The sequence below is a fragment of the Entelurus aequoreus genome, linkage group LG08, assembly GCF_033978785.1.
Source record: "Entelurus aequoreus isolate RoL-2023_Sb linkage group LG08, RoL_Eaeq_v1.1, whole genome shotgun sequence".
NCBI lineage: Eukaryota > Metazoa > Chordata > Actinopteri > Syngnathiformes > Syngnathidae > Entelurus > Entelurus aequoreus.
The window spans coordinates 43303538-43315903 of record NC_084738.1 but is presented as its reverse complement, the minus strand read 5'-3'; the positions used below and the strand labels follow the sequence as shown (position 1 = coordinate 43315903).

The 12366-nt window shown below is 41.7% G+C and overlaps 1 protein-coding gene across 3 annotated transcripts in view; it reads left to right on the top strand.

The window, feature by feature from the left end:
* Positions 1-12000, top strand: part of trps1 (trichorhinophalangeal syndrome I) — a 249010-nt gene extending 237010 nt beyond the window's left edge. For all 3 annotated transcript variants that reach the window (XM_062056517.1, XM_062056518.1, XM_062056515.1), the window contains exon 11: positions 6222-12000. In XM_062056517.1, the coding sequence (XP_061912501.1) occupies positions 6222-7517 (1296 nt within the window). In that variant the 3' untranslated portion in view covers positions 7518-12000. The remainder of the gene's footprint in view (positions 1-6221) is intronic.
* The last annotated feature ends 366 nt before the right edge of the window (positions 12001-12366 follow it).

Here is a 12366-nt window from a genome sequence, read left to right as displayed (position 1 = left end):
GGCATTATTGGCTTTATTTTAACAAAAAATCTTATGGTACATTAAACATATCTTTCTTATTGCAATCGAAGAACAATTTTGGCCTTAAATAAAATAGTGAACATACTAGACAACTTGTCTTTTAGTAGCAAGTAAGCGAACAAAGGCTCCTAATTTGTCAGCTGACGTATGCAGTAACATGTTGTCATTTATCATTCTATTATTTTGTCAACATTATAAAGGACAAGCTGTAAACATGGATTATTGATCTACTTGTTCATTTAACGTTAATATCGGCTTATTTTCCGTTTCAACATGTTCTATCTACACTTCTGTTAAAATGTAATAAACACTTATTACTCTGTTGTTTGGATGCTTTACATTAGTTTTGGATGATACCACAAATTTAGGTATGGATCCAATACCAAGTAGTTACAGGATCATACATTGGTCATGTTCAAAGTCCTCATGTGTCCAGGGACGTATTTCCTGAGTTTATAAACACAATATGAATTTTTTTTAAAAAGGAAAAAAGGTTTTGTGACTATAAAACATACTGATGTAATCATAGTAGTATCGACTATATACGCTATTTTTACTTGGTATCATTACAGTGGATGTCAGGTGTAGATCCACCCACGGCATTTGTTTAAATTCAGAGGCACTAGCTTTTGTTAGCGGTGATACCGGTGAGCTATTGTATCCTACGGTGTGTAGTGAAACATGTTTAGCTATTCCTCATCCGGCAGGGATGATACTTGTACAAACTCCGTTTCCATATGAGTTGGGAAATTGTGTTAGATGTAAATATAAACGGAATACAATGATTTGCAAATAATTTTCAACCCATATTCAGTTGAATATGCTACAAAGACAACATATTTGATGTTCAAACTGATAAACTTTTTTTTTTTTGCAAATCATTAACTTTAGAATTTGATGCCAGCAACATGTGACAAATAAGTTGGGAAAAGTTGCAATACATACTGATAAAGTTGAGGAATGCTCATCAAACACTTATTTGGAACATCCCACAGGTGAACAGGTGAAATTGGGAACAGGTGGGTGCCATGATTGGGTATACAAGTAGATTCCATGAAATGCTCAGTCATTCACAAACAAGGATGGGGCGAGGGTCACCACTTTGTCAACAAATGCATGAGCAAATTTTTGAACAGTTTAAGAAAAACCTTTCTCAACCAGCTATTGCAAGGAATTTAGGGATTTCACCATCTACGGTCCGTAATATCATCAAAGGGTTCAGAAAATCTGGAGAAATCACTGCACGTAAGCAGCTAAGCCCGTGACCTTCGATCCCTCAGGCTGTACTGCATCAAGAAGCGACATCAGTGTGTAAAGGATATCACCACATGGGCTCAGGAACACTTCAGAAACCCACTGTCAGTAACTACAGTTGGTCGCTACATCTGTAAGTGCAAGTTAAAACTCTCCTATGCAAGGCGAAAACTGTTAATCAACAACACCCAGAAACGCCGTCGGCTTCGCTGGGCCTGAGCTCATCTAAGATGGACAGATACAAAGTGGAAAAGTGTTCTGTGGTCTGACGAGTCCACATTTCAAATTGTTTTTGGAAACTGTGGACGTCGTGTCCTCCGGACCAAAGAGGAAAAGAACCATCCGGATTGTTATAGGCACAAAGTTGAAAAGCCAGCATCTGTGATGGTATGGGGGTGTATTAGTGCCCAAGACATGGGTAACTTACACATATGTGAAGGCGCCATTAATGCTGAAAGGTACATACAGGTTTTGGAGCAACATATGTTGCCATCCAAGCAACGTTACACATGGACGCCCCTGCTTATTTCAGCAAGACAATGCCAAGCCACGTGTTAAATCAACGTGGGTTCATAGTAAAAGAGTGCGGGTGCTAGACTGGCCTGCCTGTAGTCCAGACCTGTCTCCCATTGAAAATGTGTGGCGCATTATGAAGCCTCAATTACCACAACGGAGACCCCCGGACTGTTGAACAACTTAAGCTGTACATCAAGCAAGAATGGGAAAGAATTCCACCTGAGAAGCTTAAAAAATGTGTCTCCTCAGTTCCCAAACGTTTACTGAGTGTTGTTAAAAGGAAAGGCCATGTAACACAGTGGTGAACATGCCTTTTCCCAACTACTTTGGCATGTGTTGTAGCCATGAAATTCTAAGATAATTATTATTTGCAAAAAATAAAGTTTATGAGTTTGAACATCAAATACCTTGTCTTTGTAGTGCATTCAATTGAATATGGGTTGAAAAGGATTTGCAAATCATTGTATTCCGTTTATATTTACATCTAACACAATTTCCCAACTCATATAGAAACGGGGTTTGTATATAATAATACTATATTGAGCCACCTGCTCAGTGGCCTAGTGGTTAGAGTGTCCGCCCTGAGATCGGTAGGTCGTGAGTTCAAACCTCGGTCGAGTCATACCAAAGACTATAAAAATGGGACCCATTACCTTCCTGCTTGGCACTTAGCATCAAGGGTTGGAATTGGGGGTTAAATCACCAAAAATGATTCCCGGGCGCGGCTAACGCTGCTGCTCACTGCTGCTCACTGCTGCTCACTGCTCCCCTCACATTCCAGCGGGTGAGGGTGATGGGTCAAATGCAGAGGATAATCTCACCACACCTAGTGTGTGTGTGACAATCATTGGTACTTTAACTTTACTTTAACTTTATATTGTATTACTTTTTGCCAGGTTGGTATGTTGTAGTGCTGTCTATTCACTTATAGTATAGACAGAACTGTAGTTTCAGTTCTCCAAGGCTGTTTTTTCAAAGGACCGTCTTGTTCAAGTTGTCCTGCAGCCTCTTCGTCGAGATCTCGCGCCCACAGACGCCTTTTCACCACGCAGACCAATTAGCATACAAAACAAGCATAACGATTCCTGCTGCCGCGGAAACGTAATATTGTGCAAAGTATATTTGATTTGGAAGCTTCCTCAGAGAGCGGAATATTCTGGTGTGATTCAACTCGACCGTCTCCACAAGCCTGAGGAAAAACTGTGGAAATCCCAAACTTAATTAGAGCGCAAGAATTACAGATGAGATAAGGAGCGGGTGTAGGATTGTGGCGTGTGGATGGCCTCCGAGATATTCTTGGAGAATTTGGACTCATTTCACGCCCCGATAATGTACCTGTTTGATTTAAATAGTCACAGCCTCCCTTGTTTGCATATTGACTTTTGAAGCTAACCTAGTTAATGAATCATGTTGTCAATTGAATAAACTGATTGACACACACACACACGCACTGTAGCTTTAAAGGCCTACTGAAATGAAATGTTCTTATTCAAACGGGGATAGCAGATCCATTCTATGTGTCATACTTGATCATTTCGCGATATTGCCATATTTTTGCTGAAAGGATTTAGTAGAGAACATCGACGATAAAGTTCGCAACTTTTGGTCGCTGATAAAAAAAAGCCTTGCCTGTACCGGAAGTAGCGTGACGTCGCAGGTTGAAGGGCTCCTCACATTTCCCCATTGTTTACACCAGCAGCGAGAGCGATTCGGACTGAGAAAGCGACGATTACCCCATTAATTTGAGCGAGGATGAAAGATTTGTGGATGAGGATCGTGAGTGAAGGACTAGAGTGCAGTGCAGGACGTGTCTTTTTTCGCTCTGAGCGTAACTTAGGTAAAAGCGCTCATTGGATTCCACACTTTCTCCTTTTTCTATTGTGGATCACAGATTTGTATTTTAAACCACCTCGGATACTATATCTTCTTGAAAATGAGAGTCGAGAACGCGAAATGGACATTCACAGTGACTTTTATCTCCACGACAATACATCGGTGACGCACTTTAGCTACGGAGCTAACGTGATAGCATCCTGCTTAAATGCATATAGAAACAAAAGAAATAAGCCCCTGACTGGAAGGATAGACAGAAGATCAACAATACTACTATCAGGAGACACCGAACCAAACACTGGACCTGTAACCACACGGTTAATGCTGTGCCACCTGGCGAAGCCTAGCAATGCTGTTGCTAACGACGCCATTGAAGCTAACTTAGCTACGGGACCTCGTCAGAGCTATGCTAAAAACATTAGCTATCCACCTACGCCAGCCCTCATCTGCTCATCAACACCCTTGCTCACCTGCGTTCCTGCGATCGACGGAGCGACGAAGGACTTCACCCGATCATCGATGCGGTCGGCGGCTAGCGTCGGATAGCGCGTCTGCTATCCAACTCAAAGTCCTCCTGGTTGTGTTGCTGCAGCCAGCCGCTAATACACCGATCCCACCTACAGCTTTCTTCTTTGCAGTCTCCATTGTTCATTAAACAAATTGCAAAAGATTCACCAACACAGATGTCCAGAATACTGTGGAATTTTGCGATGAAAACAGAGCTGTTTGTATTGGGATACAATGTGTCCGAATACTTCCGCTTCAACCATTGACGTCACGCGCAAACGTCATCATATCTAGACGTTTTCAACCGGAAGTTTCCCGGGAAATTTAAAATTGCACTTTATAAGTCAACCCGGCCGTATTGGCATGTGTTGCAATGTTAAGATTTCATCATTGATATATAAACTATCAGACTGCGTGGTCGGTAGTAGTGGGTTTCAGTAGGCCTTTAAAGAAGCTTTTAGAAAGATGACAAGATTCTTCCTGAGCGTTCAAGCTCACATTCTCCCACTTCACTCCTGGCAGTCGTCACAGGGGCCATATTTTACATCCCATAATAAAAGTTTTATTTGCTCGACACACATTATTAGAGAGTATAGCAGCTAGTAAAAAAAAAAAAAAAAAAAGCTTGCGAGTGAAAGTGCAAAGGGAGAGTTATGAATATGGAGTTCAGGGTGCCAGACAAATAAGGAGATGAGAGGATGTCGGGCGGTTTGTCTTCACTCTGCAAACCTTTTTGTCCACTCTGTTAGCTCACTTGGCATTCGGAATAAAACGTTGTGTTATTAAAGGATTCTGAGAAGCACTTTCCACTATTTCTGCTCAACCAACACATGCAGTTTACTGCATATAGAGAATAACAACCCTAACATGTTGTTGAAAATATATGATTTTCTAATATTGTGCCAGATAAAAGTTGTATAAATAACTAATTTCAGTACAATATTTAGAAACATAACATACAATGCTATCTATTATCATTAATTGCAATAGAAAAAAATTTACTTTTAGGAACTGCTATTATTTTTGTACTGAACAAAAATGTAAACGCAACACTTTTGTTTTTGCTCCCATTTCTCAGGAATTGACCTCAAAGATTAAGAACTTTTACAATATACACAAAAGACCTATGCCTTTTCAATGTTGTTCACAAATCTGTCTAAATCTGTGAGTGAGCACTTGTTCTTTGGCAAGATAATCCATCCCACCATGGGCCACTCGATTCACAACATTGACATCAGCAAACCGCTCTGCCACACGACGCCACACACGCTGTCTGCCATCTGCCCTAAACAGTGAAAATCGGGATTCATCCGTGAAGAGAACACCTCTCCAACGTGCCAGACGCCATCGAATGTGAGCATTTGCCCACTCAAGTTGGTTACGACGATGAACTGCAGTCAGGTCGAGACCCCGATGAAGACAAAGAGCATGCAGATACTTTTACTGCTATAATTATTAATATCACAATTATTATTATTACTACAATCATTATTTGTAATACTACCATTATTATCATTACTATTTATACTTTATTATTATTATTATTAAATGTATTATTATTTTTGATATTATTTCTGTTATTAATAATATTTTTATTATTAATATTACGACAAAAAGAACAATTCTGTAAATTGTAATACTTTTATTTAGCACCAAAATATTGCAAAATAAAATCATGTTTTTGCTAATCACCATAATGAACTAAAGTAGTTACTCATTATTGCTATTATTATTAGCGTTTACCAATATTATACATTTATATTATTTTGTGAATTAGAAAAGTAAAACATATCTTTATAGAATTGATATATTTATACACATTTAAAATCATTATAAACTAATCAACTCAACATTTTTATCATAAAATTGCAGTTCATAATTAATACAATATATTACAATATTGTAATACTTTCCAACAGTTACAAAAATCATCATGAGTAATATTTTTGTGAAATTGTAATGGTTGTTTTTTGCTCCTCTTGTCAAATTATATCAGAGGTTAGCACTCCCCCTTGTGGTGAGGGTAGGATGTAGACACGTTACAAATATGAAGCTATAAGTTACTATGACGTCATTCTTTTGTCTTCCAGACGCCCAGACCTCTGAACATCATCAAGCAGAACAACGGCGAGCAAATAATCCGACGGCGGACTCGTAAGCGCCTCAACCCAGACACGATGCCCCCGGAGAACCCGGCGCCCAAGCAGCAGCGCATCTCCGGCGAGGAGCGCGTCAACGGCGACGAGGCGGGCGACAGGAGCTGCTCTTCGGTCAAAAGCCAGCAGCCGTCGCCTCGCTCTCGATCGCCTCGCTCCACGCAGGCTTTCCTCGCCAACCAGACCCTAGAGATCCACAGACGGATGCCGCCTCTGCTCCTACCCTCGCATCCATCCTCTCTGCTGGCTGAGGGCAACGGGGGCGTCGGCGAGGGCGGCGTGCTGACCAAGATGGAGGGGAAAGGCGGCGGCAGCTCTGAGAGAGGAAGTCCAATCGAGAAGTACATGCGACCATCCAAACCCTCCAGTTACTCTCCTCCTGGATCCCCCATCGAGAAGTACCAGTACCCTCTCTTCCCCTTGCCCCTTCCTCTCACACTCTCCCCAGACTTGACCCCTGAATCCGACTGGCTCCAATTCTGGACCAAGTACAAGATGGCGGCCACCTCCGGCATGGGCCCTGGAAGCCTCGCCAATAGTTACCTGGGCGCCATGGTGACGCCAGTGCAGCAGCATCATCAACAGAGCTACACGGTGCCTTACTGCGCCTCCCCTTACTCGCCACTTCCTCCGCCGCCGGCCCCTGCTCACTACCCGGCCCCGCCCCTTCACCCTCAAACGTCCTCCTCGCTAGAAAGCGACGCCCCCTTGGATCTCGCCACAAGGCAACGCGACGCCACAAACTGCACGGAAAAGAGCACGTGCGAGGAGAAGTCGCGGAAAGGCGAGGAGGACGGGGAGGAGACGGGGGGGTCGAGGGCCACGGCGGATGCGGCGACGCAGGACGATCCCAGCAACCGCTGCCTTCATTGCGGCATCTACTTTCTGGACGAGGTCATGTACGCCCTGCACATGAGTTGCCACGGCGACCAGGGGCCGTACCAGTGCAGCTTCTGCCTGCACACCTGCGCCGACCGCTACGACTTCACCACGCACATCCAGCGAGGCCTACACAAGGACAGGAAGCCTCAGGACGACCAGGAGGCGGCGGCGGTCGATGGCGAGGAAAGCGGGGTGAACGCAGACGAGCGAGCTCAAGACACTTCGGCTGAAGACGCTCGGGAGGAGGTCGGCGAGCAGCAGGAAGCGGCGGGGGACGCCGGCGAAGCTATGGATGCCGCCCCGGAAGTGGTAGGCGACGCGGCGCTTGAAGCCATGGAGGCTCATTAACAACATGAATAACATCAGATCAATGAAAACATCCCAATGCTGGAAGCACTCAGACTCAATACAGCTGACCTTTGAACCGCTGCAGGGACAGTCGGGGAGAATAACTGTGGTCCACTTTTTGTTGAAATTCTTTTTGAGAGGAGGCATCGCTCAGACTACTTTTCTCTCTCTCTCTCTCTCTCGGTACAACCGGATTTAATCTGGTCCCCCCTGTGCCAAACCAAATTGAAAGTGGTGCGAGCCAGAACCAAGCAAGAACCACAAATCAAAGACTATTCCTGGTTCAGTGTGGACCTGGTTTGCCCATTCAAGCCAGTTCCAACTGGCTGCCTAATAAAGCCAGTAGAAACTGGCTGAAACTTGCAGAATCAAAGCAGTGTATCCTGGGTAAAAAAAAAAAAAAAATGGTGCCCTGGATTGAAGTGTTCCTCGTTTGGAACCAAGTGACTTGTTCTTCTTTTTCTATTCCTACTTCCTCTGTGCCATTATACTAGCGCCGTGCCTGGCTGCCTGCCTGATAGAACAATCTATTAACCTGCTTAACATTTGTATCCAGAAACAATAATATTATTGTTATAGTAAGAAAACATGCAATTTCATACACTTTTCTTATATAATGTTCTCTTTTGTACAAGGCTTTTTTCAGGACTTGGTGTTGTGTTACAGAAATGGTACGGGAAAAAAATAATAATAATAGTGTGTGTGTTTGTATGATTGTGTGTAAGGGTCAAAGGGCGCGTCCGTCCACCCCCACCAAACCCCCCCCCCCCGCCCCCCGCCCTCCACGGATGTAAACATAATGAAGGTTTGCTATTTCAGTCCTCAGGGGTCACACGTGTTGCACACCAGCCTGCCTACATTTTATTTTATTCTTTAACGTAGCTATCATCATGTTCTCATCACGTTAACTTCTGCATCGTTTACCGTGCGGCGGCATCCGTCGGTCACGTCGCGGTTATTTAAAAGATGTTTTTCTACTGTTTACATTGAAAAGTGTTTTTTTTTTTTTTTTCACTTGTTTGACATAGAAAACAAATCTGCCTTGCTGCCTTAGTTGCTAGTGAACAAAAATCATAGAAATGAAGGAAAAAGCCTTAGATTATTTTTCTATCCACAAAAGGTGTCCCGCCGAGTGCCTGCTAACTTTTTCTCTACTTAACATGTTTTTGTCAAATAACGATGTCAACTATTGTAATCATCAACACTTATTTACACCCCGATTTAGTTAAACGTGCATTTTTAATTGGCGATTATCGACTGTCGTGACTCTAAGGGACATCTATGGCGCCACCCTGATGGTTGTGGTCAAAATGCTTTTGAAGACATCCTTAGTTTTGTCATCATCAGACAATTTATCAGTAACTTATGAACAATTATTTGCTAAATTTTGCTTGATGGCATGTTTAACCATTCTTGCTGAAATGTTACACTCGTGTTTGTCGCTCCCCAAAAGTTCTGCACAACATTGTGTGTTAAATTACACTGGGTTGTTTTCAAGTCAATCACTTGGCTTAATAACAGCGCCAACATGCGGTGTGTAGCACTGGCAACACAATAGGAGTGCATGTTTTTGCACATTTTCACTTGTTAGTGCGCAACGGTTCAGGAGTAAAGGTTACAGATACAACTGAAAGCTGCAAGCAACGTTAAACGGGGCCCTCAGACCCCCGTGCAACTCGCTCAAACATGAATGCGTACTTACAGGTACTGACCCATCCAGCACTTTAAGGTGTCATCATCAAAATCTGAATTTGTAGAAATGAGTTATAAATATTAAAAGTATTGTGGCGAGCCATCATATTAAAGTTTGGCACAATGCCATAGGCAAAATACCTTCGCAATTTATAATCGCCCTTCAGTCCGCTATATATCATTTTAACTTCATTTGGTCAAAATCCCTAGAATGAGTTTGTTAAAAGTACGACCCCTTTTTTTGGCCTAAAAATGGCCAAAAAGCACAGCATCATTGTTTATTTTCAATGATGGGTTTTTGAAAATCGTACGTGTGTCCTGTCACAAATCGTGTAGATACGTGAAACGGGTGGCAGGTGCTAATTTTCGAGGGGGCGCTAAGGGGGTGAAATTTTGTGGTAGGAACCACTAAAATATAACAATATTCGTCGGACATTATGCTCTTGCAAAATTGGTGTGTTTTCATGCTTAAGTGCCTCAGGATTTGCAATCAAAGTGGGAAAATAATATCACATGAAACAATTTCAATCGGGCCTCTGCTAAAGATGCACTAAAGACGAACAATTAGTTGCCATTCATGAACAGCCCATTTACAAGACGGCGGCACTTGCAAAATCCCACTGACGTCTCTTACGCAAAAGGGCTTTTGTTTACTCGGCTGGAAATGTGCTGTATTTTTCGATTAGCTTAGACTCGTCATCCCAACAACTTAGTAGAAAAATGTACTCGATAACGCTCCCGCAAAAAAATACTAAAAAAAATGACACTTTGGTTTGTTGTCATTTCAATAGCTATATTTATGTATGTATGGTTTTTAATGCCGGATGTCCTTCTTGATGCACCCTTAGCCATTAAAGGCAGTGTACTATTACACCACAAGTGGCTTTTTAGTTTTTAATAAAAAAATAACTGCTGTTATGATTTATACAGTTTTACACTTCCGATACGTTTTTGTTTTTTTGTTTTTTTTCAGAAAAAAGTCTGAAGTTTGTCGTTTCTAACAATGAAAAAAAAAACGCTTTTTAAGAAAAATAAAAAATGAAGCTTTTCCAAATAGTTTTTAATTTGAGCGCATTGCTTTTCATATGTTGCGGTAGAAAATGGATGGATGCTTTTCATATGAGAAATAGCAAGGGCGTCCCCAGTCAAATATAAAAACAGAAATCAGATCCTAAACATCCGATATTAGAACTCAGTCTTTTGCTAATGTCCCCTTTTTGCTAGTTCAGCAGACAGACCACAGATAATCTCAATTTGAGAGCCTTTTAACAGTATTTACTTTAAAACTTTGTACAAGTGAACATGCAGAAATAAAGTATGTCAATAGAACTTACATGACATCCAAATTCAGTTATTTGTGACAGTCCAACATCAATGAAACAAATGTGCTAGCTCGATGCTAATTTACATTGGAAAGGCTATATACATGATGCTAATTAGCATTAGCGATTTAAACACCTCCGAATTTGGTAATGAAAACTACAACCAAGATACAGTACGTGTTACAATTGAGCATGTGATGTGTAATAAGTACAATTCTAACAGTATGAATATTTTGTAAAGAAAAATACCAGACTAGCACATTCAAGCTAATGGCAGAAAGTACTTCCTGACTACGGTAACACACATAGGATAAGCTGAAATTAATACCTGTAAATAAGCCAAATAAGTGTAGGAAAACAAAATAAATAGTATATTGTCCATTCAGTCAATACTCCAGGTTGTAATATCGGAAATGGAAAAATTGGATCGAGACACCAGTTGTCTTTAGCCAAACTAGTCTGACAAATCATCGCCACGACAGTTTTCGTATCTATTTTTGCGGCTTCACTCACAAAAGCACGTTGCCGTGTAAACAAGCAGCCAAGACAACGTAAATATGCATTTTTTTTTTTTTGTCCATATCAACGCTAAAAACACAGGCCTGTAAATGCTTCCCATGGGTTTGCCACCTGCGTCCTGTCCAATGCCATCCCTTTGTTTATAAATAAAAGCTTGATCCCAAAGGTTGCGCTTGATATAGCAAAAAAATATCACGTTCAACACCCGTAATTGTATTCCTCTTATATGTGTAGCTTCTCTCCAACCAACAAGAAGCTAACGTGTTGCTTCTTTCCTTTTGTTCTTTCTCCGTCTACATATCTCCTTGAGAGGCTGCTAGTGTCGGAAATAGGAATGTTTACGTTTTGAAAATGTAGCAGAGAAATAAAGTGTTGGTGGGAAGGAAAAACCACAGGGGTTCTTAAAGTCTGCTTTGACTCCTCTCACTCTCTTCTTGCCCGTAAAGTTAGCCTCGAAGCGAAAGGAACGGTTTCCAACATGATAGAATTAGGTACTGACGGGGCTCATATAACGTTTACATTTACGGCCCTTAAGAGTGTGATTTGTGTGGAGCGACGTCACTGTCACGCCATTTCATCACAAAGGTACGACACAAACGTAGCGAGCATGCAGCTGATGGTACGCGAGAAAAAGGGAGCTTAAAAGGCCAGTTGGTGCCACACATGCATGGGGTAATGTACATTTAATCCATTTTTACTATAATTGTTGTCTCATTCAGTTGTATTGTAATAGAAAACGGGATTTTGTTGTCTATTTTATTGTATTTTTTAGATTATTTTTCTGTCGTGTCTTATTTTCATTCTGTTATCTTCTTGTATGCTATTTCAACAACATATTTTTATTTTATTTTTTTTGGGACCGCCAAGAAAACATTTGTTACACAGCTAAACTTGAAAAAATAATATTGATAATAATTAATAAAAGTAACAAATATACTGAAGGCTGTTGTTGTTTTTTTCTTTGTTTTTCATGGAATAGTGCGTCATATTTTGGTATGAATAACCCCCATTTCTCCTACACAGGTATGTGTTTTATGGCCCGGGAGCACAAATGTTGTGGACGGTGTGGCGCGGTTGAGAAGAGTGGCCGTGCTGGCAACCTGAGGGTTCCTGGTTCGATCCCCACCTTCTACCAACCGAGTCACGTTCATTGTGTCCTTGAGCAAGACACTTCACCCTTGCTCCTGATGGGTCGTGGTTAGGGCCTTGCATGGCAGCTCCCGCTATCAGTGTGTGAATGTGTGTGTGAATGTGGAAATAGTGTCAAAGCTACTTGGGGCGGTATAGCTCAGTTGGTAGAACTTGAGGGTTCCAGG